The sequence below is a fragment of the Eptatretus burgeri genome, chromosome 12 (assembly GCF_056783735.1).
Source record: "Eptatretus burgeri isolate ZD-2024b chromosome 12, Ebu_testis_v1, whole genome shotgun sequence".
Classification (NCBI taxonomy): domain Eukaryota; kingdom Metazoa; phylum Chordata; class Myxini; order Myxiniformes; family Myxinidae; genus Eptatretus; species Eptatretus burgeri.
This window is the reverse complement of record NC_140972.1, coordinates 40,734,632-40,762,131: the sequence shown is the minus strand read 5'-3', so window position 1 is coordinate 40,762,131 and position 27,500 is coordinate 40,734,632. Positions and strand designations below refer to the sequence as shown.

The 27,500-nt window shown below is 43.1% G+C and overlaps 1 protein-coding gene and 4 non-coding genes across 5 annotated transcripts in view; 2 read left to right on the top strand and 3 right to left on the bottom strand.

Annotated features, from left to right (window-relative positions):
* Nucleotides 1-2: 2 nt before the first annotated feature.
* On the bottom strand, nucleotides 3-75 carry TRNAR-ACG (transfer RNA arginine (anticodon ACG)). Its single transcript has one exon. It is a non-coding gene; the product is annotated as a tRNA-Arg (tRNA).
* Nucleotides 76-6,856: 6,781 nt separating this feature from the next.
* On the bottom strand, nucleotides 6,857-6,929 carry TRNAR-ACG (transfer RNA arginine (anticodon ACG)). Its single transcript has one exon. It is a non-coding gene; the product is annotated as a tRNA-Arg (tRNA).
* An 8,759-nt stretch (nucleotides 6,930-15,688) lies between these two features.
* On the bottom strand, nucleotides 15,689-15,761 carry TRNAR-ACG (transfer RNA arginine (anticodon ACG)). The gene has a single exon. It is a non-coding gene; the product is annotated as a tRNA-Arg (tRNA).
* Nucleotides 15,762-15,950: 189 nt separating this feature from the next.
* TRNAY-GUA (transfer RNA tyrosine (anticodon GUA)) lies at nucleotides 15,951-16,040 on the top strand. The gene is given in 2 exon segments: nucleotides 15,951-15,987; nucleotides 16,005-16,040. It is a non-coding gene; the product is annotated as a tRNA-Tyr (tRNA).
* Nucleotides 16,041-16,743: 703 nt separating this feature from the next.
* Nucleotides 16,744-27,500, top strand: part of SMU1 (SMU1 DNA replication regulator and spliceosomal factor) — a 57,418-nt gene continuing 46,661 nt past the window's right edge. The window contains exons 1-5 of the mRNA XM_085850272.1: nucleotides 16,744-17,024; nucleotides 17,305-17,515; nucleotides 23,867-24,019; nucleotides 24,188-24,298; nucleotides 24,423-24,551. Of these exons, the coding sequence (XP_085706398.1) occupies nucleotides 16,999-17,024; nucleotides 17,305-17,515; nucleotides 23,867-24,019; nucleotides 24,188-24,298; nucleotides 24,423-24,551 (630 nt within the window). The 5' untranslated portion in view covers nucleotides 16,744-16,998. The remainder of the gene's footprint in view (nucleotides 17,025-17,304; nucleotides 17,516-23,866; nucleotides 24,020-24,187; nucleotides 24,299-24,422; nucleotides 24,552-27,500) is intronic.

Below are 27,500 nucleotides of genomic sequence, written 5' to 3'. Positions count from 1 at the left end.
AGTGAGCCAGGCAGGAGTCGAACCTACAATCTCCTGATCCGTAGTCAGGTGCGTTATCCATTGCGCCACTGGCCCACACAGTTTAATAAAGCGACTAATTAATTATCTTATAGAGTATAATAAATAACATTCCCTCTTGTGTATTTGTTTGAAATAATTTTTTCATTTCATAAATAATTTGCATCGCAAATTGTTGTGGAAAAAAAAGTGTGGAAAAAGCAATGGATGGATATTTAACGACTTTTGTATTGGATGGTTCGTGAACAGAATATTTGATCAACAGGATTCAGAGGTAGAGTACTCCCCTATGAGTTGTCTCTCCGGGGCTAAATTTCTGAACCGACTACAAACTATCATCCTGGTGCTATGCATGCAGGGCATTGCCTCAATTAGTATGGTATCCTTTGGAAATGCCATTAAGGCAGCTGTCCCATCTCCTAGCATTCGTTTGTGTATGTAAGCAATCCCACAGCACCTTCCGAAAAGAGGATGCCACGAGATGCTCTTAAGCTACTTGGCCAAATTCGAGTTATCTGCTTTTTTATGGCTATTTCAGCAAGACCGTGTGATGAAGTATCGACCTCTCAAAGGAAAATTCTCAGCTGTGGAAGCTTTGACTACTTGTGGTGTCCTGCCGCCCTCCACAGGGATATGGGGTGAATAACAATATGGCCTCCAGTACCTCATTTTACAGATTTGGCTGAAAAGGATGCTGCAATTACTGGAGAAATATATATATATATATATATATATATATATATATATATATATATATATATATATATATATATATATATATATATATATATATATATATATATACATATATATATATATATATCATAAAGTCCTTGTGCAACTTTGAACTTTTATAACTTTTGATGTACACATCATTTCTATAAATATAGTGTGTGTGTGTGTGTGTGTGTGTGTGTGTGTGTGTGTGTGTGTGTGTGTGTGTGTGTGTGTGTGTGTGTGTGTGTGTGTGTGTGTGTGTGTGTGTGTGTGTGTGTGTGTGTGTGTATGTGTGTGTGTGTGTGTGTGTGTGTGTGTGTGTGTGTCCTCCACAACTCCAAAACCATGTAACATAGTGACCCAACAATTTACATGCACACTCAAGGAACTCCAAGGGAGTGCAAAAATGAAAACTTGGTATTAGGGTAAATTTAACACCCCTTTTGAAGATAATTAATGGGATTCTCATCAAACAAAAGCCTTACCAAGATGGCACCACGCCATCTTGGTCAGCCGACTGTCACCTCGTAGGGGCCTTAAGATTTGATGAATACATTTGAGTTGTGGTTTTCTCAAAGTCGCTGAGTGATGTGCAGTATCTCCTTCCGGCGTTGTTTACGGTCACTGCAGTGTGTTTTTGCATGATCAAATAAGCTGTGAACACAACTTTTTTGTGACAGTTGGGATGGCCACTTCGATAGTCCAATACAATGTCTGTGAGTCCAATACAATGCTAATACACTTGTGAGCGTAACTTGCCGTTTCTGTCCATGGAAAGTTGTATGTCCAGGAATAGCAGAGACCCGGCTTGTTCGACTTCACACGTGAACTGTATTGCTCGCTATGTTGAGTTGATATTTTCATGGAAAATGTCAACATTTGCGTTCTTTAATATCACAAATGCATCATCAACGTACCGCAGCCTCAACCTCGGAGAAGGCTCACAGTTCTTCAAAGTATTGCATCAACAATTTGGCGATGCGAACTGAGATTGGGGTTCCTTCATGTTGATTGCATATAGTGCTGTCAAATATGAAGTATCTTGAATGAGTGACGTGAGATGACCAGAGCTGAGGCGGCTGTTGCTAGCTATAGCTCTTCATTGTTGGTGATGTACTATAGGCCTGGGGCCAGTGGGACCTACCTTGCACCCCCCCCCCCCGTGACAATTTTTCACTGATACCACAGTGTTCATATATATCCCAAGTATCAGAAAAAAGATGTTCCCAGAAAAATAACTCATTTGCACTATGCTTTGCACATTTGCACTATATGTTGCCCGTATTGGTCCGCCATTGTCCGTCCCAATAAATTTAACTAAAACTTGGTCTAACCGCTCTGAATTTCGAGGTGCGTGAAGTGCACCACAGGTCGACGACCTAACACCAATTTATTGATCAAGGGGTTCGAAAAATCTCCCACTTACGGACACCAGTTGTTGCTGCTATGGGTAGTGAGACATCAGCTTGTCACTCAGGGGGATTAATCCCCGGTTGTCCTCGGTAGAGCCGGACCTGGGTCCACCGCTCACAATTAACATTGTGGTACGGTGGATTGTTTTAAAACCATGAACGCCACCCAGTAAACCACGACTTCCAGTGTCTACCATCTAATTGTGCCGTTTAACTCGAGGTCACATGGTTACCTGAGCGGGAGCGTGCCCTCGGCAAAACACGAATGTTATCTGATTAGATTTTAATTAGGGCGGCCGAGCGTTTTAACTGCCGGTGCGTGCCGACAATTTTTGGTCAAATCTGTGGTAATTATCTCCCAGTCTATCTCGGTTTAGGCAATGCTCGACCAATGGAAGGAAAGGACAAACACGGACAGGTTGGAAATCGACAAATGATGTATTGATAATAAAATAAATAAATAAAAATAGCTTTTTATTTTCTGAGGTAAATAAAGAATAAATTTCAAAGCAAAATCAATCAAAATGCCAGGAAAGAGACAAAGAGCAGATGCATTTCAGGGGTCGACTTACAGGTAAACACAGACATGGGTACCCAACAGATCATTCAGGGGGGTGGGGGGAAGAATCGTCTCGCTCACCAGAAAGTAGAACGTCCGTGAAGTGAAAACGTCCTGAAATGTGTGCGTGTGTGTCATGTCCATCACCAGCACCCAGCCTTGCTGTGCACCCTCTCGCCAACGGCCCTGAACACCAGTCAACATCTGGAGGGCACTGAGATCGTCTGTCGTGGGTTTAGACGCTGGTGTTGTTGGTGACCGACCCATGACTCCCTTGTTGGCGGTACTGCTCACACCCACATGCGCACCACATGCTCGCTTCCTTCTCCTCTTTTGCGCGCTTACACCCGCTTCTTGCTCACTTCTCAAGCTTACTTCTCGTTCTCTTCTCGCTCCCTGGCTTTCTTTCGCCCCGCTTTCTTTCGCCTCTGCTTTCCTCTCACTTCTCTCGCCATTTTTCTCACTTTTCTCACTTCAGAATGGACCTCCACGTTTTATATATGTGGGCCATCTCGGCGGTGCAGTGTCCGCCCCAAGCTTACCCTACCCCACTTGCGCACGGCTACCATGACGACCCGTGCGCTCTCAAAAAAGGTGGGCGTCAGAGCTTGCGAAAGAACGTTGCTGAGGAAAAATGAGGGTGGGCTTCAGCGCTCGTGAAAGAAATGTGTGTGACGTCTCGTGTCTGTCGTAAAAAATAAAAAAGCTTCCCATAATAGAGGGGATCTATCCTTTACCATTCTGAATGCATCACATTTAAAATCCCATTAGACAAGGGGATGAGGCTAATCTGAACATACATTTAAGGAAATAACTATCTGAGGACCTTGATGTGTGGATGCATTCATCAGACCAAATTCTGAAATCCGTAACAATATATATATATATATATATATATATATATATATATATATATATATATATATATATATATATATATATATATATATATATATATATATATATATATATATATATATATATATATATATATATATGTATATGTATATATGTATATGTATATGTATATGTATATATATGTATATGTATATGTATATGTATATATGTATATGTATATATATATGTATATATATATATATATATATATATATATATATATATATATATATATATGTATATATATGTATGTATATATACACATACAAATACACATACACACTGGCAAATAAAATATGTCGCTTCACTGATGGGAATATTAGAGGGGTGCGGAGGGGGAAGAGGGAGAGAGGAGGGAGGGGAAGGATAGAGGGATAGTGGTGGGAGAGAGAGGAATACGGGTGGGAAAGAAAGGGTTGGGGTGGGGGCGGGGAAGAGAGGGATAAGGGTGGGAGAGGCAGAAGGGTGGGATTGTGGTGAGAGAGGCAGGTTGAGAGAGGGAGTGGGGAGTGAGGGGAAGGGGAGTGAAGGGAGGGAGAGGAGGGGGGGAATTCCGGCAGATGTGACGTCCGGCTGAACATCCATCCGAGAGATGGCACACACATTGATGAATCACCCTGCCTGTGAAACACCAGGATGACAGTTTGTAGCTAAGTCGAGATACGAACCCAGGTGAGACAGCTTGGAGAGAGAATGCGTACTTCTTGGCTATCCTGCCATGATCTGGCGATTCATTGCTTTATAAAAACGGAATTGATCTGAGCAGCAGTACTGACTGCTAAAAAATATTTTCAAAGCTTTCATTTGGGCAATTGGCACATTCTTTGACACGGGTTTCTCTCCTCGACCTCCGGAAAGTTGTATGGTGGAGGGGGTGGGTTGGCAGGAGGATTACGTGAGAGAAGGGAAGGGAAGACAGTGTGTGAGGGGTGGGGGAGGGGGACAGCATGAGGGGGGAGGAGGCAGCATGAGGGGGAGGGACACAGCACGAGGGGTGAGAGACTGCATGAAGGGGGGAGCAGTATGAGCAGGGGAAGCAGCGTGAGGGGGAGAGACAGATGGAGGGGGAGCGAGACAGCATGAGGGCTGAGAGACTGCACAAGGGGGGAGGGGAGACAGCATGAGGGGGCGGACACAGCCCGAGGAGGAGGGGGGACGAGAGCGCAAGCGGGGGAGACAGCGTGAAGGGGGGGGACAGCACGAGGGTTGTGTTGCAACCAACAACAGACGATTTTTCCACATTATGCACTTCAGCACTCGGAGGTCCCATTCTGTGAGCTTGTGTGCCTCACCACTTTGTGGCTGAGCTGTTGTTGCTCTGAGACATTTCCACTTCACAATAACAGCACTTACAGTTGACCGGGACAGTTCTAGCAGAGCAGAAATTTGACGAACTGACTTGTTGGAAAGTTGGCATCCCATGATGGTGAAAGTCACTAAACTCTTCAGTATGACCCATTCTATTGCCAATGTTTGTCTATGTCGATTGCATGACTGTGCGATTGATATTTTACACCTGTCAGCAATGAGTGTGGCTGAAATAGCCGAATTCACAAATTTGAAGGGGGTGTCCGCATACTTTTGGTCATGTCGTGTACATCTCATGTGGGTAATTCTGTCTGGAGAAGGGGAACTAGGAATGTTTGTGGTAACTTGCTCACTTTACCTGACTGGTAACTCAAAGAGTTATTTTGGGTTACCGTGTGACCGTATCAAAGTTTTGGGTTACCGTGTGAAAATAAAGGTGGAAAAAGTCTGATTAAGTGTGATTAAATTCCAGGCAATGAGGCAAGAAAAGGTGAAAGCATTGAAAGGGGGTGATTTAATCTATCTATAATTCCAGCAATCTCTGATTATCTGTCTGTTGGATCGCCGAAATAGGTGACCCCTATTGTTGGATCGCCGAAATAGGTGACCCTTATTGTCAGTAATTCTGTCTGTTTGTTTGGATGTTTGTTCGTTTGTCATCAGCAAAATTGGTAGTAAACGTGGGCGGATTTTGACCAAACTCGGGTGGTAGGTATATCTTCTGACCTTGTGCTTTGGAAATTGTGATGGTTGCTAGGGATGCTTTGGTTCCCTAGCAACAACCGAAAACCTTCAAAATCGGTACCGTTCATGCGAAATCAATTCCGAAAGCCATTATCCCACGTAGGGTTATGAAATTTGGCATGAATGATCCACAGGCGATGCTCTATCAAATATATTCCGGTTTTTGTGATATATGGAATACTTTACCCGCAGCGCCCCTACAATTAGGGTATGCGCGAAAATTGGCGAATATTGAAGGCCCCGAGCGATCAGGTGAGTGCATCGATATGAATTAAACTTTGCAGGTTCATGGTATTCAATGAGTACTACAACTTTGCCTCAGGACATATTGACCGATTTCGCTTAGGTCAGGGGTCAAAGGTCAATTAGTGCAAAAATCGATAATATGCAAGAGCTGGAGGTGCCTTCGCAACAAATGCTACTCCTCCGAGGGTTATCGTCGGATGGTCATGAAAATTCACACTAATCATCTGGAATACATTGTGCACAAACTTTCGAGCCGGATTTTCGATTTAGATCTTTGTTCACCCACAGCACCCCCTCGAACTTTGGGGATTTCCGATTTCAAACCGCATTTTCGGAACTTTTCATTCAAATGGATACCGAGTAGTTATCAGTAGATGGAACTGGATGAGATTTGATATGCATAATCTTAAGGTGATTCCCTATCTGCTATATGACATCCATTTTGCTCTATATCTTATAGTTTTGATGCTCGGCAACCCATCGCCGCCTCCCAGCTCGTCTGTCTGACTGTCTGTCTGTGACCACTGCTTCTCGACAACCACTGGTCCAATCTAATTGAAACTTGCCAGGTATATCGCTGGTGACCTGATGACGTGCCTTTTTAAGGTTTTATATTAATTGGTCAAGTGGTTCCCAAGTTATGGCCATTTATTTACCATACCAATGACAGTACATGGTGCAATGACGTCACAATTGATGTCACAATTCTTCTTCTTCTTCCTCGTTTGATATGACGTCACAATTGACGCTGGGTTTTTTTTTTTTTTGCACGTACGACCATGCACGTACGGGCCCGCACCACCGCACCAGTACAATTGACTTCCACACTTTCAACGGGCACAACGGGCACTGTACTTGTATTTCTGCTTCAGGGTGCGGTCTGCATTTTCCTTGCAATCTGCAAAAACAAATGCATTTCACCTTGAAAGATACGAAAAGACAAAAAAAACTACAGTGAGCCAGGCAGGAGTCGAACCTACAATCTCCTGATCCGTAGTCAGGTGCGTTATCCATTGCGCCACTGGCCCACACAGTTTAATAAAGCGACTAATTAATTATCTTATAGAGTATAATAAATAACATTCCCTCTTGTGTATTTGTTTGAAATAATTTTTTCATTTCATAAATAATTTGCATCGCAAATTGTTGTGGAAAAAAAAGTGTGGAAAAAGCAATGGATGGATATTTAACGACTTTTGTATTGGATGGTTCGTGAACAGAATATTTGATCAACAGGATTCAGAGGTAGAGTACTCCCCTATGAGTTGTCTCTCCGGGGCTAAATTTCTGAACCGACTACAAACTATCATCCTGGTGCTATGCATGCAGGGCATTGCCTCAATTAGTATGGTATCCTTTGGAAATGCCATTAAGGCAGCTGTCCCATCTCCTAGCATTCGTTTGTGTATGTAAGCAATCCCACAGCACCTTCCGAAAAGAGGATGCCACGAGATGCTCTTAAGCTACTTGGCCAAATTCGAGTTATCTGCTTTTTTATGGCTATTTCAGCAAGACCGTGTGATGAAGTATCGACCTCTCAAAGGAAAATTCTCAGCTGTGGAAGCTTTGACTACTTGTGGTGTCCTGCCGCCCTCCACAGGGATATGGGGTGAATAACAATATGGCCTCCAGTACCTCATTTTACAGATTTGGCTGAAAAGGATGCTGCAATTACTGGAGAAATATATATATATATATATATATATATATATATATATATATATATATATATATATATACATATATATATATATATATATATATACATGTATATATATATATATATATCATAAAGTCCTTGTGCAACTTTGAACTTTTATAACTTTTGATGTACACATCATTTCTATAAATATAGTGTGTGTGTGTGTGTGTGTGTGTGTGTGTGTGTGTGTGTGTGTGTGTGTGTGTGTGTGTGTGTGTGTGTGTGTGTGTGTGTGTGTGTGTGTGTGTGTGTGTGTGTGTGTGTGTGTGTGTATGTGTGTGTGTGTGTGTGTGTGTGTGTCCTCCACAACTCCAAAACCATGTAACATAGTGACCCAACAATTTACATGCACACTCAAGGAACTCCAAGGGAGTGCAAAAATGAAAACTTGGTATTAGGGTAAATTTAACACCCCTTTTGAAGATAATTAATGGGATTCTCATCAAACAAAAGCCTTACCAAGATGGCACCACGCCATCTTGGTCAGCCGACTGTCACCTCGTAGGGGCCTTAAGATTTGATGAATACATTTGAGTTGTGGTTTTCTCAAAGTCGCTGAGTGATGTGCAGTATCTCCTTCCGGCGTTGTTTACGGTCACTGCAGTGTGTTTTTGCATGATCAAATAAGCTGTGAACACAACTTTTTTGTGACAGTTGGGATGGCCACTTCGATAGTCCAATACAATGTCTGTGAGTCCAATACAATGCTAATACACTTGTGAGCGTAACTTGCCGTTTCTGTCCATGGAAAGTTGTATGTCCAGGAATAGCAGAGACCCGGCTTGTTCGACTTCACACGTGAACTGTATTGCTCGCTATGTTGAGTTGATATTTTCATGGAAAATGTCAACATTTGCGTTCTTTAATATCACAAATGCATCATCAACGTACCGCAGCCTCAACCTCGGAGAAGGCTCACAGTTCTTCAAAGTATTGCATCAACAATTTGGCGATGCGAACTGAGATTGGGGTTCCTTCATGTTGATTGCATATAGTGCTGTCAAATATGAAGTATCTTGAATGAGTGACGTGAGATGACCAGAGCTGAGGCGGCTGTTGCTAGCTATAGCTCTTCATTGTTGGTGATGTACTATAGGCCTGGGGCCAGTGGGACCTACCTTGCACCCCCCCCCCCCGTGACAATTTTTCACTGATACCACAGTGTTCATATATATCCCAAGTATCAGAAAAAAGATGTTCCCAGAAAAATAACTCATTTGCACTATGCTTTGCACATTTGCACTATATGTTGCCCGTATTGGTCCGCCATTGTCCGTCCCAATAAATTTAACTAAAACTTGGTCTAACCGCTCTGAATTTCGAGGTGCGTGAAGTGCACCACAGGTCGACGACCTAACACCAATTTATTGATCAAGGGGTTCGAAAAATCTCCCACTTACGGACACCAGTTGTTGCTGCTATGGGTAGTGAGACATCAGCTTGTCACTCAGGGGGATTAATCCCCGGTTGTCCTCGGTAGAGCCGGACCTGGGTCCACCGCTCACAATTAACATTGTGGTACGGTGGATTGTTTTAAAACCATGAACGCCACCCAGTAAACCACGACTTCCAGTGTCTACCATCTAATTGTGCCGTTTAACTCGAGGTCACATGGTTACCTGAGCGGGGAGCGTGCCCTCGGCAAAACACGAATGTTATCTGATTAGATTTTAATTAGGGCGGCCGAGCGTTTTAACTGCCGGTGCGTGCCGACAATTTTTGGTCAAATCTGTGGTAATTATCTCCCAGTCTATCTCGGTTTAGGCAATGCTCGACCAATGGAAGGAAAGGACAAACACGGACAGGTTGGAAATCGACAAATGATGTATTGATAATAAAATAAATAAATAAAAATAGCTTTTTATTTTCTGAGGTAAATAAAGAATAAATTTCAAAGCAAAATCAATCAAAATGCCAGGAAAGAGACAAAGAGCAGATGCATTTCAGGGGTCGACTTACAGGTAAACACAGACATGGGTACCCAACAGATCATTCAGGGGGGTGGGGGGAAGAATCGTCTCGCTCACCAGAAAGTAGAACGTCCGTGAAGTGAAAACGTCCTGAAATGTGTGCGTGTGTGTCATGTCCATCACCAGCACCCAGCCTTGCTGTGCACCCTCTCGCCAACGGCCCTGAACACCAGTCAACATCTGGAGGGCACTGAGATCGTCTGTCGTGGGTTTAGACGCTGGTGTTGTTGGTGACCGACCCATGACTCCCTTGTTGGCGGTACTGCTCACACCCACATGCGCACCACATGCTCGCTTCCTTCTCCTCTTTTGCGCGCTTACACCCGCTTCTTGCTCACTTCTCAAGCTTACTTCTCGTTCTCTTCTCGCTCCCTGGCTTTCTTTCGCCCCGCTTTCTTTCGCCTCTGCTTTCCTCTCACTTCTCTCGCCATTTTTCTCACTTTTCTCACTTCAGAATGGACCTCCACGTTTTATATATGTGGGCCATCTCGGCGGTGCAGTGTCCGCCCCAAGCTTACCCTACCCCACTTGCGCACGGCTACCATGACGACCCGTGCGCTCTCAAAAAAGGTGGGCGTCAGAGCTTGCGAAAGAACGTTGCTGAGGAAAAATGAGGGTGGGCTTCAGCGCTCGTGAAAGAAATGTGTGTGACGTCTCGTCTCTGTCGTAAAAAATAAAAAAGCTTCCCATAATAGAGGGGATCTATCCTTTACCATTCTGAATGCATCACATTTAAAATCCCATTAGACAAGGGGATGAGGCTAATCTGAACATACATTTAAGGAAATAACTATCTGAGGACCTTGATGTGTGGATGCATTCATCAGACCAAATTCTGAAATCCGTAACAATATATATATATATATATATGTATATATATATATATATATATATATATATATATATATATATGTATATGTATATATATATACATATATATATATATATATATATATATATATATATATATATATGTATATGTATATATGTATATGTATATGTATATGTATATATGTATATGTATATGTATATGTATATATGTATATGTATATATATATGTATATATATATATATATATATATATATATATATATATATATATATATATATATATATATATATATATATATATGTATATATATATGTATGTATATATACACATACAAATACACATACACACTGGCAAATAAAATATGTCGCTTCACTGATGGGAATATTAGAGGGGTGCGGAGGGGGAGGAGGGAGTGAGGAGGGAGGGGAAGGAGAGAGGAATGGTGGTGGGGGAGAGAGGAATAGGGGTGGGAAAGAAAGGGGTGGGGGGGGGGAGGGGAAGAGAGGGATAAGGGTGGGAGAGGCAGAAGGGTGGGATTGTCGTGAGAGAGGCAGGTTGAGAGAGGGAGTGGGGAGTGAGGGGTAGGGGAGTGAAGGGAGGGAGAGGAGGGGCGCTGTTCCGCCAGATGTGACGTCCGGCTGAACATCCATCCGAGAGATGGCACACACATTGATGAATCACCCTGCCTGTGAAACACCAGGATGACAGTTTGTAGCTAAGTCGAGATACGAACCCAGGTGAGACAGCTTGGAGAGAGAATGCGTACTTCTTGGCTATCCTGCCATGATCTGGCGATTCATTGCTTTATAAAAACGGAATTGATCTGAGCAGCAGTACTGACTGCTAAAAAATATTTTCAAAGCTTTCATTTGGGCAATTGGCACATTCTTTGACACGGGTTTCTCTCCTCGACCTCCGGAAAGTTGTATGGTGGAGGGGGTGGGTTGGCAGGAGGATTACGTGAGAGAAGGGAAGGGAAGACAGTGTGTGAGGGGTGGGGGAGGGGACAGCATGAGGGGGAGGAGGCAGCATGAGGGGGAGGGACACAGCACGAGGGGTGAGAGACTGCATGAAGGGGGAGAAGTATGAGCGGGGGAAGCAGCGTGAGGAGGAGAGACAGATGGAGGGGGAGGGAGACAGCGTGAGGGGTGAGAGACTGCACAAGGGGGAAGGGGAGACAGCGTGAGGGGGCGGAGACAGCCCGAGGAGGAGAGGTGGACGAGAGCGCAAGCGGGGGAGACAGCGTGAAGGGGGGGGGACAGCACGAGGGTTGTGTTGCAACCAACAACAGACGATTTTTCCACATTATTCACTTCAGCACTCGGAGGTCCCATTCTGTGAGCTTGTGTGCCCCACCACTTTGTGGCTGAGCTGTTGTTGCTCTGAGACATTTCCACTTCACAATAACAGCACTTACAGTTGACCGGGACAGTTCTAGCAGAGCAGAAATTTGACGAACTGACTTGTTGGAAAGTTGGCATCCCATGATGGTGAAAGTCACTAAACTCTTCAGTATGACCCATTCTATTGCCAATGTTTGTCTATGTAGATTGCATGACTGTGCGATTGATATTTTACACCTGTCAGCAATGAGTGTGGCTGAAATAGCCGAATTCACAAATTTGAAGGGGGTGTCCGCATACTTTTGGTCATGTCGTGTACATCTCATGTGGGTAATTCTGTCTGGAGAAGGGGAACTAGGAATGTTTGTGGTAACTTGCTCACTTTACCTGACTGGTAACTCAAAGAGTGATAGTTATGTATTCGTATACAGCCTGTGGCTGCTTGGCTGCTTAATTTTCTCGGGGTATTGCTGTGAGACTGAGGAAATTCCCTCTGTTACCAGCATGCTGGTATTCATGTCACTGACCTCGGAAGGACAGCAGGCTGTCAAACCACCTGATGTTAATTCAACGATTAAGTCAGGGGCTTGACCTCAATGACCCTAAGATCTTAGGCTCGCCACTCAAACCGTTACGCCAACACTCGGCTTTGAGTCGTTGTGATGACCGATGTGCCTGCTTATTGGTGGTGAACCTGAGTATCTTTACTCATACAGTGCCTATAGAAAGTCTACACCCCCTTTCAAAATTTTCACCTTTCGTTGCCTGATAGCCTGGAATTTCATTGCATCAAATTAGACTTTTTCCACCTTTATTTACACATTGTAACCCACAACTTTTAAGTGAACAACAAAATCTACAAAATTTCGGAATACAGTATTAATTAAAAATACAAAACTGGAATATCTTGGTTGGATAAGCATCCAACCCCCTGAGTTAATACTTGGTGGAAGCACCTTTAACAGCAACAGCAATCTTCATGTCATGCCCCAGATTTTCAATTGGATTTAGGTCGGGGCTCTGACTGGACCACTCAAGGATATTTATCCTTCTGTTTCGAAGCCACTCCAGTATAGCTTTGGCTGTGTGCTTCGGGTCGTTGTCATGTTGAAAGGTGAACTGCCGTCCCAATTTCAGCTTTCTTGCAGAGGGCAGCAGGTTTTCTTCCAGGAATTTTTCTGTATTTTGCTCCATCAATTTTACCTTCTATCCTGACAAGTGCCCCCAGTCCCTGCTGATGAGAAACATCTCTATAACATGATGCTGCCAGCACTATGCCTCACAGTAGGGATGGTCTTCTTTGGGTGGAGTGCTGTGTTGAGTTTGCACCAAACGTAACGTTTTACATTTAGGTCAAAAAGTTCCATCTCGGTTTCATCAGAACACAAAACGTTTTGTCACGTGGCTTCAAAATCTCTGGAATGCGTTTTTGCATTCCTGAAAAGTGGCTTAAGGTGGGCTTTTTTGAGTCATGACTTCCTTCATGCCACCAAACTGTTCTGGCCAGACTTTTGGAGTGCTTGGGCAGTTGTTGTCACATGCACATAGTGACCAGTCTGTCACAAAGGCATGTAGCTCTTTAAAAGCTGCCATTGGCTTCTTGGTGGCCTCGCTGATAGTCTCCTTGCTTGGTCATCCAGTTTGGAGGGACGGTCTGATTTAGGCAGGGTCTTGGTGGTACCATATGCCTTCCACTTCTTCATGATTGCCTTGACTGTGCTCCAAGGGATATTCCATAGTCCATTGGGACCATACTCTGTACAGAGCGTTGGTGCTGCCGAAGCAGTCTCCTTGGCTATTGGGCACAATCCTGGAGAGGTCGCCACTCTGACGCAGGATACTTGAATGACTCGGTCATCCCAGCAAGCTGGTACTCATTTTGCCGACCTCGGAAGGATGACAGGCTGAGTCAACCTACTGGTGAATTAATTGAGCGGGCAACGAGGCTTGAACTCAGGACCCTCGGATCCCAAGCCACCACCCTAGCCACTGAGCCAACACCAGGCATAAGGGATATTCAAGGCCTTTGAAATATTTTTATTCCCATCCCCTGATATGTGCCTTTCCACAACTTTATCCCGGAGGTCTTTTGAAAGTTCCTTTGTTCTCGTGGTTAAGTCTTTCCTGTGAAATGCACAACCCAGCAGGAAACCTACAGGAACAGCTGATTTTATTCTGAACTAATCAGAATCATGACAATTTGACACAGGTGGAGGCCAATTAACTTAGTGTGTGATTTTGAAGGTGATTGTTTACACTTGAGCAAATTTACAATTGCTCTTATAAGGAGGGTGGGTCCTTATCCAACCAAGGTGTTATAGTTTAGTATTTTAAATTAATTTTTTGAAATTTGTTGAATTTGTTTTTCACTTGGAAGTTGTGGGTTACCGTGTGAAAATAAAGGTGGAAAAAGTCTGATTAAGTGTGATTAAATTCCAGGCAATGAGGCAAGAAAAGGTGAAAACATTGAAAGGGGGTGATTTAATCTATCTATAATTCCAGCAATCTCTGTCTATCTGTCTGTTGGATCGCCGAAATAGGTGACCCTTATTGTTGGATCGCCGAAATAGGTGACCCTTATTGTTGGATCGCCGAAAGAGGTGACCCTTATTGTCAGTAATTCTGTCTGTTTGTTTGGATGTTTGTTCGTTTGTCATCAGCAAAATTGGTAGTAAACGTGGGCGGATTTTGACCAAACTCGGGTGGTCGGTACATCTTCTGACCTTGTGCTTTGGAAATTGTGATGGTTGCTAGGGATGCTTTGGTTCCCTAGCAACAACCGAAAAACCTTCAAAATCGGTACCGTTCACGCAAAATCAATTCCGAAAGCCATTATCCCACGTAGGGTTATGAAATTTGGCACGAATGATCTACAGGCGATGCTCTATCAAATATATTCCGGTTTTTGTGATATATTGAATACTTTACCCGCAGCGCCCCCTACAATTAGGGTATGCGCAAAAATTGGCGAATATTGAAGGCCCCCTAGCGACCAGGTGAGTGCATCGATATGAATTAAACTTTGCAGGTTCATGGTATTCAATGAGTACTACAACTTTGCCTCAGGACATATTGACCGATTTCGCTTAGGTCAGGGGTCAAAGGTCAATTAGTGCAAAAATCGATAATATGCGAGAGCTGGAGGTGCCTTCGGACCAAATGCTACTCCTCCGAGGGTTATCGTGGGATGGTCATGAAAATTCACACTAATCTTCTGGAATACATTGTGCACAAACTTTCGAGCCGGATTTTCGATTTAGATCTTTGTTCACCCACAGCACCCCCTCGAACTTTGGGGATTTCCGATTTCAAACCGCATTTTCGGAACTTTTCATTCAAATGGATACCGAGTAGTTATCAGTAGATGGAACTGGATGAGATTTGATATGCATAATCTTAAGGTGATTCCCTATCTGCTATATGACATCCATTTTGCTCTATATCTTATAGTTTCGATGCTCGGCAACCCATCGCCGCCTCCCAGCTCGTCTGTCTGACTGTCTGTCTGTGACCGCTGCTTCTCGACAACCACTGGTCCAATCTAATTGAAACTTGCCAGGTATATCGCTGGGCACCTGATGATGTGCCTTTTTAAGGTTTTATATTAATCGGACAAGTGGTTCCCAAGTTATGGCCATTTATTTACCAAACCAATGACAGGACATGGTGCAATGACGTCACAATTGATGTCACAATTCTTCTTCTTCCTCGTTTGATATGACGTCACAATTGACGCTGGGTTTTTTTTTTTTGCACGTACGACCACGCACGTACGGGCCCGCACCACCGCACCAGTACAATTGACTTCCACACTTTCAACGGGCACAACGGGCACTGTACTTGTATTTCTGCTTCAGGGTGCGGTCTGCATTTTCCTTGCAATCTGCAAAAACAAATGCATTTCACCTTGAAAGATACGAAAAGACAAAAAAAACTACAGTGAGCCAGGCAGGAGTCGAACCTACAATCTCCTGATCCGTAGTCAGGTGCGTTATCCATTGCGCCACTGGCCCACACAGTTTAATAAAACTAATTAATTATCTTATAGAATATAATAAATAATTTATTCCCTCTTGTCTATTTGTTTGAAATAATTTTTTCATTTCATAAATAATTTGCATCGCAACAAATGTACATGTAAAAATTTCTTTACCATAAAATAATCTTTTAAATAAAGTGGAAAATCATGTTATGATGTGGTACCTTCGATAGCTCAGTTGGTAGAGCGGAGGACTGTAGTGGATCTCTCTGTAGACATCCTTAGGTCGCTGGTTCGAATCCGGCTCGAAGGAGTAAACCTAATCTTTTTTTTTTTCTTTTTCGGTATCCTGACTAATTCAAAAGTTCAGCTAATTAAAGCTCCAATCATGATTATATTTGTCTTCGTGGATAATGTTTTACGTCCTGCTTGGTTGGATTTGTCGACTTAGTAAAAAAAAAAAAAAAATGTCTCCTGAACGTGTCCCCCTGCAGGTGTGCGGGAAATCTGATCCTGCTGACGTTCTCTTTGGGTTCTCCTCAAATTTGAAAGCCATTCATCTCCCCAACTTGCCTGTCGAGTGTTTTCTCTCCTACTTTTCTTTCCCCATTGTCAGTCAATCTCCATTGACTCTCTTCTGCGTTGCGTCGAACGTCGTGTCCTGAGGTCGAAGCTAGGCGGTGTATGAACGTGATATTTATTTCGTAACCCTCGTCTCCAACGATATTAACACCTTCATGAAAAAAAATTTCCTCACAAAGTATTTCCTGTTCGAAGTTTAATCATTCCACAGTTTTATGTCTAAAAACATGAAATTTGACGGGATAAATAATTACAGAATTGTTGTAACTTTAAGACTTGTTTTTATTTTGTTATGCGATTGTGGTTTTTTTTCTGATTTTCATCGTTTTGTTGTTGCCTGATTTTTATCTCTCCCGTAAATTCGACGTTCCTTTCATAAAACCTGTCTGTTTGGCTCCGCTCGAGTCTGTTTGGTGTTTGTCAGCCATGACGGTGTAGTTCGCGCTGAAACCATCAACGATTCGCAAAATTCTGTTAAATAAACTCATCTTATGATTGTCGAAGCTATAATTGATAATAAGTCTGTTCAAACAGTTATACCTCGGTTTACCTCGAGTCTTACAACGTCAAGGACGGCTTTTGGTATTTCTGAAGAAGAAGAATAAGAACAATGTCTCGCGAGAGTTGAAGCCGAGGCCTAGTTGTTGTAGAATTGAGAGTTTTATTTTTTAAACTCGATCTCATCCACCATGTCCATCGAAATCGAATCTGCAGAGTAAGATCAATGAGTCCTTAACGTACTTTTTTGTGACGTTGATAAATCTATTGCTGCTGTTGGTGTTTCTTTTCATGAATGATTCTTGTTGACCTGATACAGGCTTGTGTCAAACCAACAAACCAACAACAACTGAACGTGTGAATCGATTCAGACGTTGAATTTGTTGCTGTTTTCAGCACGAAATATCAGATTATCCTCGACGTATTTAACCCTCGCTCTATTAACCGTCATGTTTCACCTTCCCCCTCTTCCCTGGATCCCTCTGCACTGTGTGCAGCGTGGTGCGGCTGATCATGCAGTATTTGAAGGAGAATAGCATGCACCGCACGTTGGCCGTGCTGCAGGAGGAGACCACCGTGTCACTGAATACTGTGGACAGCATCGACAGTTTTGTGTCGGACATCAATAATGGCCATTGGGACACGGTGTTGCAGGCTATCCAGTCTTTGAAGCTCCCGGATAAGACGCTTATCGACCTCTATGAACAGGTACTTGGAGTGTAATAGTGAGGAGAGAAGGGTCTTGTTGCTTGTCATCGTGTCTCCATGAGCCTGGTGTTGGCTCAGTGGTGGTTAGGGTGGTGGCTTGGGATCCTCGGGGTCCTGAGATTTGAGTCCTGTTGGTTGCTGAATTAATACACCTGGGGGTTGATTCAGCCTGTCATCCTTCCGAGGTCGGCGAAATGAATACTGGTAGAGGGGCACTGCATCAGCGGCACAGTCGCGCTTCAAGAAATGATAGCTACCTCCGGCAGCTAAGCTGCGATACGACCAAAAACCACCGTGTGTCGATGCTTTAATTTAATGTGCTTTTCTTTGACTGTTCCATCCAAAAATACTTCATCCGTCCATCGCGCCATCTCCTCCGAAACGGTTCTGCAGAAATTCATTGATCTTGGTGGTTATGATATGCCTGGTGTTGGCTTAATGGTCAGGGTGGTGGGCTTGGGATCTTATGGTCCTGAGTTCAAATCGCGCTCAGCTGTTAAATTAATACCAGGTGGGGTTAACTCGACCTGTCATCCTTCCGAGGTCGGCAAAATGTGTGCCAGCTTGCTGGTGTACTGTGTCGAGTGGTGACCCGTCCAGGATTGTGTCCAATGGCCAAGGAGACTGCTTAAGCAGCACCAACGCTCTGCACAGTGTATGGTCCCAATGGATGGATGGATGGATGATCAGCACACGGCAAGAATGCGCAAGAGCAGTCTCATTTTTGGCTCCGCCACCCGAGGCCCTGGGTCGGGGTGAAAATGTCAAATACAGTCGAGCAGCGGTCTCCAACCTTTTTTTTTTTTTTTTTTTTTTTTTTTACACACAAGATCACTTTTAGAATCGAAATGCAACACAACATCTACCCTTAAAAATTCTACTGCACTAAAATCTCCAAAAATGTATGCTGTGAATCTCACTCGCCTATTCTTCGTGCGACACCTGTGCTGGAACACTGTGAGTGCTTTGAAGTTTGAGATGGCCATCTGTGAGACGACTGTGATACTTGGATTTGATGATTTCCATGGGGGGGGGGGGGGAAGCCATCTCACGGAGGTATGTTGAGCCAAGGTAGGCTTTCACCTTAAGTGCAGAGGATGTCAGAAGAGGGTACTTCTCTCTTTTTTTTTTTTTTTTTTTTTACAAGCCACAAAAATCTGTCCCTTTTCCCCTGAGATTTCAGCTCGGTTATTTTCTATGGTGATTATCTCCATGTCAAGTCCACTGATTTGTTGAAACACCTGCAAAAATTTTGCTGTCAGTTCTCCAATGTCCTCTTGGAAAAACAAAGGATTTCAGACGAGCGTAATGATTTGTTCCATCTTGTCTCTCTCCTGAAATGTTCTTTTGAATTCCTTTTATAATCTGTTCAGGTGGTTACAGAATTATTATTTTTTGGATGGAACCCTTTCTCTTTGAGGTTTTGTGGGATTTTCTTCAGATTTTGGATGTGTTCTGTCACATTCTTTTACTAGGGGACCACAGGCCCAGTTTCAACTTGAATGCATTCACTGCACTGATCATGTGATGAGTCTTTTGTGGATAATTGGTTAGTTTAAATGCAAATAATTTGTGATTGACCTGTGCTCTGACTTCTTTTTTTTGTTTGTTTTTTTCTTCTTTCGTTTAAAAAAAAAACAAACTCTACAGCAGCTTGCATTTGTCACAGCAGCCACAGTTTTAAGTTCAACCACCTTACAGAATCTCGGTTTCTTTCTTCCTTTAATATATATATATATATATATATATATATATATATATATATATATATATATATATATTTTTTTTTTTTTAAGATTGATTAGTTGAAGACCACTGCAGTCGAGCCTTCACGCATTCCAGGTTACTTGGGTTACATTTCAGGAAAGCAGCGTGTATATTGAATTGAAGGGCTTTTGGGGGAAAAGGGGGTTCAGGAACGAGGCTTTGTGATGGTCATTAATAAACGTCCTTTCTTTATTTGGTTGAGTTTGTTTTTTCAGAAAGGTTGTCATGGTTGGCTCCATCATTTTTCTTTGGAGGCCTTTCTGTGCCTCCCTGTAGGACTCCATCATGTTTTCTACCTCCCTTTTCAACCGTAAGCTCCTCTCCATGAATGAGTCCAACTCAACCGCCAGGTCAGAGGGTTTCCTTGCATCAAGCAGGAGCTTGCTTGTGCCAGAAGTTATCTGCGGTCGCTCTACCTCCTTGTCATCATCCTGTTCCTCTACCGCTTCCACTTTCTCAGTATTGACGAGCTCATCCAGGTCCTCCTCGGTAAACTCCTCTTTGTGAGAGTACAACAGCTCCACCACCTCACTTGACTGTAGGTCGTCGAACCCCTCACCACCCACATTGCGTGCCACCTGCACATTGTCCACCGTGGGGAAGCCCCCATATTTCTTGGCCAACCCCTTCCACAGCTTTCTCCAGCAGGCATTAAGAGTTGATTGCTTCAGCTTTGTGTGGACTGTAATGCCTTTTGAACTTGTCACACCAGCCACTGCTTGCCTTGAATCTTTTGCTTCCCGCATCACCACCACCACGGCTCACCAGAAGCTCATAAATCCACTTGGCCTTTTCGCATATCAATGAACCACTCGGGGGCAATATTTTCTGTTTGGTTCTCAATCCGTTTGCTTGGGCGTTTCTCCATGTTTTCTCTGTTATGATCTCATGCAATTTCAGCATTTTTAGGTGTAGAACCCGCCTTGATAACTGATTCACTATTTTTGATTATTCTAATTGTTGACTCATTAATTCCATAAAGCTCCCTACTGAAGATACAGAAATTTCCACTTTTTTGTTCAATGACCTCACTTTTCTGGATGTTTTGGCGATGGTAACACTTTCATCAGTCGCCTTGTAACTCGTGATCACGGTTAACATGGGCACTAATAAACAACACGAGGAGAGGACTAATAAAAACACATAAACATGGTGTTTCCTCATAACAACACAAATAATAATTGTACTTTTGAGCACTGGGAACTAATGCAGGAATAAAAGAAGATCAACACGGAAAAAAGTGTTCACAGTGCGAGTGACGACTCGAGGACCAAGAAAAACAGGTCCACATGATGTTTACAGGAGAAGGAATAAAAAAATCTGGTGTTCCCCACCACATTTTTCACGCACTCGCATATGACCGAATTGCATGTTGTGTGAGATAAAATTCGGTGTCAATTATTAAATTGCATGGGGTTGAATTTGTGTAACCAGAAGTCTGGTATATGGAGGCTATTCTGTACCAAAAATGTAATTGCGGTCACATTTTTGACGAAACTTTACGTGTGTAATCAACACTGAGGGACGCATCAAATATTTAGCTTTATTATTTATTTTTTTTATTTTTTTCGATTTGACCCCCGGTTCATGCCCTGAGGATGACGGGGTCACAGGGTTCAAAATGAGTTATTATTATTATTATTATTTTTTTTTTTTTAAACTCAAAATTTGATATTGGGTCATTCCTGGTGGAACCTTTTGTCATCTTTCAACTTTGCTTTAGGTGCGAAGCATGAGGATTTGCGATGGTGTGCCATCGACTTCACTGTAGTTTTATTATCGTGCAAAATTTCATCAAACTATATGTTTAGCACAGTCGCCTCCGAGTCTGGGAGGTTATTGGTTCAAACCCGACCCTGGCCAGGTAAAACCAAAAGGTTTTAAAACGATGCATGCTCCTTCCTCGCTTAATGCTCAGCACTTGCAAGATAGAGCGCAAACACACCCTGTGAGTTTCCATCTTTTGTTGAGTTAGATTTTCCCAAAAAGTGCCCAATATCGGTGAGAGGAAAGCGCTGCCAGTCGATGGCTGTCGGAACACAATGTGTTTCAGGAAGTAACTTCCCTCACTGCAGTTGTGGCCAAAAATATTGGCTTCTTTTGTTGGTTTTTTTTGCACTTTTCCTTTGCTGCAATCCCTTGCACTTTTTTTTTTCAAATAAAGCACCATTTCTTCAAGAAAATTGTTCAAATTAAAAAAATATATTTTGGTATCCACAAATGTATTTCTTTGGTTTGCAGTGGAACAAAACAAAAAAAAGCTGGAAAAATTACTAAATCCTAGCTTATTCCACAAATAAATCATAAAATGGCCCCAAATTTATTGGCACCTTTTAGAAGTTGTTCGAAATAATTAAATTTCAAGCAGGTGATTCTCCTTTACTTTGGAATCGGAATTCAACTGTGGTGAGTTGCAGGTGCCTCCAATATAAAAATCACTCATTCAGTTTGAATGGAGAAAAGGAGTTCTTCTGCTGTTTTGTGTCACTGTCTCCTGCAATGAGCATGGAGAAAAAGAATACCAGAGAATTGTCTGAGTTGGTCAGATACAAATTTGTAGCCAAGCATGGACAATCTTGAGGCTACAAGTCCACCTGCAGAGACCTTGATGTTCCTGTGTCCACCGTATGCAATGTTGTCAGGAAGTTTAAGGCCCATGGCACTGTATCCAACCTCCCTGGATGTGGTTGCAAGAGAAAATTTGATTGAAGATTGCAGCGAAGGATTTTTCAGATGGTGGAGAAAGCACCTCGATGAACTGCCAAACAGACTCAAGCTGACCTTCAGACACAAGGTACGACAGTTTGAACTCGCACCATCTGTCACCAACTCAATGAAAGCGGGTTCTATGGTAGGAGACCCAGGAGAACCCCACTGCTGAGAGACATAAGAAAGCCCGACTGGAGTTTGCCAAAACACACCTGAACAAGCCAACATCCTTCAGGGAGAATGTCTTGTGGACATATGAGACCAAATTAAAGCTTTTTCGTGAAGCACATCATCTCTACGTTTACATAAAACAAAATGAAGCCTTCAAATAAAAGAACACCTTCCCTACAGTCAAACATGGAGGAGGTTCTGTGATGCTTTGGGGTTGCTGTGCTGCCTCTGGCACTGGGTGCCTTGAATGTGTGCATGGAATCATGAAATCAGGAGATTACCAAGGAATTTTGGAGCACAATGTTCAACCCAGTGTCAGCAAGCTGGGTCTCCGTCAGAGGTCATGTGTCTTGCAGCAGGACAATGACCCCAAACACACTTCAAAATGCACCCCAGAATGGTTCAAGACAAAACGCTAGACTGTTGTGAAGTGGCCAGCAATGAGTCCAGATCGAAATCCCATTGAACACCTGTGGAGACATCTGAAAACAGTAGTTGGGAGAAGGCACCCTTCAAATCTGGGAGAACTGGAGCAGTTTGCACAAGTACAGGAGGCCAAACTGCCAGTATAGAGGTGTCAGAAGCTCATTCATGGCTATAGGAAGTGCTTGACTGCAGTTATTTTGTCCAAAGGCTGTGTGTGCTTCCAAATATTCAGTCCAGGGTGTCAATAATTTTGTCAATGCCATTTCTTTTTTATCTTCTGATTTAAAAGGATATATTAAGATCTGAATCAAAAACAAAGGTTCTGTCATATTTACAGTGAAATAAAGAATTGTGAAGACCAAATACTTTTGTCAATTTCAACTTATTTTTTGAGAAAATTGTGAGTTATTTAAAAAAACTGCAAGCGTGCCAATATTTTTGGCCATGACTGTGTGAACATTTTTATATGATTCTTGTCTGCTGTCTCTGAATTTGAGTGTGATCCTGAGAAACTTTAGAAAATGCATTGATGGTTCCCTTCATCAGAGGAATATGCAAATGCTGTTTAAAGACACAAATTGCAGGGACTGTGCATGGAATTCTATTCTGATGCATACTTCCCTATCATCATTGCCTTGTTTTCTCCTTGGTGGCTTTTGAGCCCGGTGGCAAATTTTGGAAACAAACATGCAGTGTTCAGGTTGTACAATTGTGGTTCTAATAACAATAGGGGTTTCTATGGAAAAAAAAAAAAAAACAACGTTCCAGCCATTAAAATTGTCTGCAAATGAGAATAATACCATATAAGGGCATGAGGATGAGGATGTCTTGTATTCCAAAATATAGAACTTGGGTTTTTACAGGCAAAAACTGTGCATTTTTAGCTCGCTTGGACTTCAAACAGGTGAGCTTTTGCGATCGAGCAGTGTCCTAGATGAGCGAGTCAGCCAGTCAGTCAGTCATTATCACTTGAAGTAAACACACTATTTTGATGAAACTTGGCTACAAGCTTATATCTGATGCCTAACGAAGGTGTATTGACCGCATCCAAATCTGTGCTCATTGAGGGGGTCTACTGGGTTTTTTTTTTTTTTTACCCCCTCCCCCCCCCAAGAAATAAGTATTTGCTCTCTTCTCCAAAACAACATGCACTATTTTGATGAAACTTGGCCACATGGTATTATTATTACTTGTGTTATCTATCATTATTATTTTCTTAATGATGTGCCCAGAGTAAGAACAGGCACTGGAGTCACATGGACGGTGTGTTTGATTCAGGTGGTATTGGAGCTAATTGAGCTGCGAGAGCTTGGTGCTGCAAGGTCATTGCTTCGCCAAACAGACCCCATGATCATGCTGAAACAAACACAGGCCGAACGTTACGTTCATCTTGAGAACCTGCTTGCCCGCTCCTACTTTGATCCCCGCGAGGTGCAGTAAATGCTTTCTCTTGTTTCAGTTTAAAGTTCCGTTAACACAATCGGCCTTGTATAGTGAGGTGTATTTCATATAGGTTGCCTTTTGCTTCTGGTTTTTGGATGCCCTGGTGCAGGGAGTGTGGTGGAATGTTGAATTGTGACTGACTCGGTTTGTGTACAGGCTTATCCTGATGGCAGCAGCAAGGAAAAGCGCCGTGGAGCCATCGCACAGGCCTTGGCTGGGGAGGTTAGCGTGGTACCACCATCTCGCCTTATGGCTTTGCTGGGACAGGTACTGGCAAGAGTGACCCCACACAGAGGAAATCCATATTCTTCGGAGGATGTTTTGTTTCTGATACTGATTGTTGAGTCCGATTTGTTTTGGCCAAAAACACTTTTTCTTTCATTTTCGTCAGGCTCTAAAGTGGCAGCAACATCAGGGTCTGCTGCCACCTGGCACAACAATTGATTTATTTCGTGGAAAAGCTGCCGTTAAGGATGAAGAGGAGGAGAAGTTCCCCACTCAGATGAGCCGGCACATCAAGGCAAGATCATTTTGTAATTTATTTATTTGTTTTTAACTCTTGGTCAATAATTTTTGCTGCTGATTAAAATGTGGATTTTTGGGAAAATAAGCATGAAATTAAGACACATTCATGAAGTTAGGTTGGTGGAAAAATACTGGATTTGCAAACCAAATTTGAGTTTGGATGTCTTTGCATTACATTAAAAACTCAAGGGTGGAACAGCAGAATGAGTTAGAGCTGGGACATTGTTTTATATGTTGATGAAAATGAGCAGAAAAGCATAGAGTGGAATGTGGGCTGTTCCATACAGGTAAGGTGGTGGGATATTTGTTTGTTTTCGTGCTGAAGTCATGCAGGGGAAGGAGAGAGGGAAGAGACGGTGAGTTGAAGGGGTTGCTAGCCATCATTGATTGTTGTTGGTGGATGCTAAAGATCCGTCAGTGAGTTATCATCTGAACCTTGGCCAAATTCCAAATTCCTGCTGCCAGCTACTTTTACCGATAAGGGGACAGCAAATCACCCAGTGTGTTTCCTTGCTTTGGAAGCTGTTTTAGCATTCTTACACCCTGAAAAAGGTATTTAATTAATCTAGTCATATGTATATATATATATATATATATATATATATATATATATATATATATATATATATATGTATATATATATATATATGTATATATATATATATATATATGTATATATGTATATATATATATATGTATATATGTATATATATATATATATATGTATATATGTATATATATATATATATGTGTATATATGTATATATGTATATATGTATATATATATACACACACACACACACACATCTTCTTCTTCTTTCGGCGAGCTCCCGTTAGGGGTCGCAGCAGCGGATCAACCGTCTCCATTTCGCTCTATCCTCCACATCTTCCATTGACACTCCAACCACCCGCATGTCCGCCCTCACCGTATCCATGAACCTCTTCTTTGGCCTTCCTCTTCTCCTCCTGCCTGGCGGCTCCATCTTCAACATCCTTCTCCCCATATACTCCGCTTCCCTCCTGTGCACATGTCCAAACCATCTCGATCTCGCCTCTCTCACTTTGTCTCCAAACCGTCCTACCTGCGCTGTCCCTCTAATATACTCATTTCTTATCCTATCCATCCCAACGAGAATCACAGCATCTTTAACTCTGCCACCTCCAGCTCCGCTTCCTGTCTTTTTGTTAGCGCCACCGCCACCAAACCATACAACATAGCTGGTCTCACTACCATCTTATATACTTTCCCCTTCACTCTTGCAGCTACCCTTCTGTCACAAATCACTCCTGCAACTCTTCTCCAACCACTCCATCCTGTCTGCACTCTCTTTTTCACTTCTCTCCCACACTCTCCGTTACTTTGGACAGTTGATCCCAAGTATTTAAACCCATCCACCTTCCCCACCTCAACTCCTTGCAACCGCACCATACTACCACGCTCCCTCTCATTTACGCACATGTACTCCGTCTTACTCCGACTGACTATCATTCCCCTTCTCTCCAGTGCGTACCTCCACCTCTCGAGGCTCGCCTCAGCCTGCTCCCTACTCTCCCTACAGATCATGATGTCATCCGCGAACATCATAGTCCATGGAGACTCCAGTCTGATCTCGTCCGTCAACTTGTCCATCACCATTGCAAACAGGAAAGGGCTCAGAGTCGATCCTTGGTGCAATCCCCCTTTTACCTTAAACCGGTCCATCATTCCTACCGCACACCTCACCGCTGTCACACTGTCCTCATACATATCCTGCACGATCCTCACATACTTCTCCACCACTCTGGACTTCCTCATACAATGCCACAACTCCTCTCTTGGCATCCTATCATAAGCTTTCTCTAAATTCACAAACCCACAATGTAACTCCTTCTGGCCTTCCCAATACTTCTCCATCAACATTCTCAAAGCAAACATTGCATCAGTGGTGCTCTTTCCTGGCATAAACCCATATTGCTGCTCACAGATCGTCACCTCTCCTCTCAACCTAGCTTCCACTACTCTTTCCCACAACTTCATGGTGTGGCTTAACAACTTTATCCCTCTGTAATTTCCACAGCTCTGCACATCACCCTTATTCTTGAAAATCGGAACCAGTACACTTGATCTCCACTCCTCCGGCATCCTCTCACTTTCCAAGATTTTATTAAACAATCTGGTAAACAACCCCACTGCCATCTCTCCTAAGCACTTCCATGCCTCCACGGGTATACCATCTGGGCCAACTGCCTTTCCACTTTTCATCTTCTTCATAGCAGTCCTCACTTCATCCTTACTGATCCACCCCACTTCCAGATTCACTATCTCCACCTCTTCCAACCTTCTCTCTCTCATTTTCTTCATTCATCAGCTCCTCAAAGTACTCCATCCACCTTCTCAACACACTCTCCTCGCTCGTCAGCACATTCCCATTTGCGTCCTTTATCACTCTAACCTGCAGCACATCCTTCCCAGCTCGGTCCCTCTGTCTTGCCAATCGGTATAAATCCTTTTCCCCTTCTTTTGCATCCAACTTCTCATACAGCTCGTATTATGCCTTTTCCTTGGCCTTTGCCACCTCTCTTTTTGCCTTTCACCACCACTCCTTGTACTCCTGCCTACTTTCTTCATCTCTCTGACTATCCCACTTCCTTTTCGCCAACCCCTTCTTCATTATACTTTCCTGTACTTCCTCGTTCCACCACCAAGTCTCCTTATCTTCCTTCCTCTGTCCAGATGTCACACCAAGTACCTTCCTCGCTATCTCTCTCACCACTTCTGCTGTAGTTGCCCAATCATCCCACCCATCTTTACCACCATCCAACCCCTGTCTCACCTCCTCCCTAAATTTCACGCAACATTCTTCCTCCTTCAGCTTCCACCATCTGGTCCTTGGTTCAGCCCTCACTCTCTTCCTCAACCTCACCCCTAAATCATCCTGCAGACCACCAATCAATGCTGTCGAGC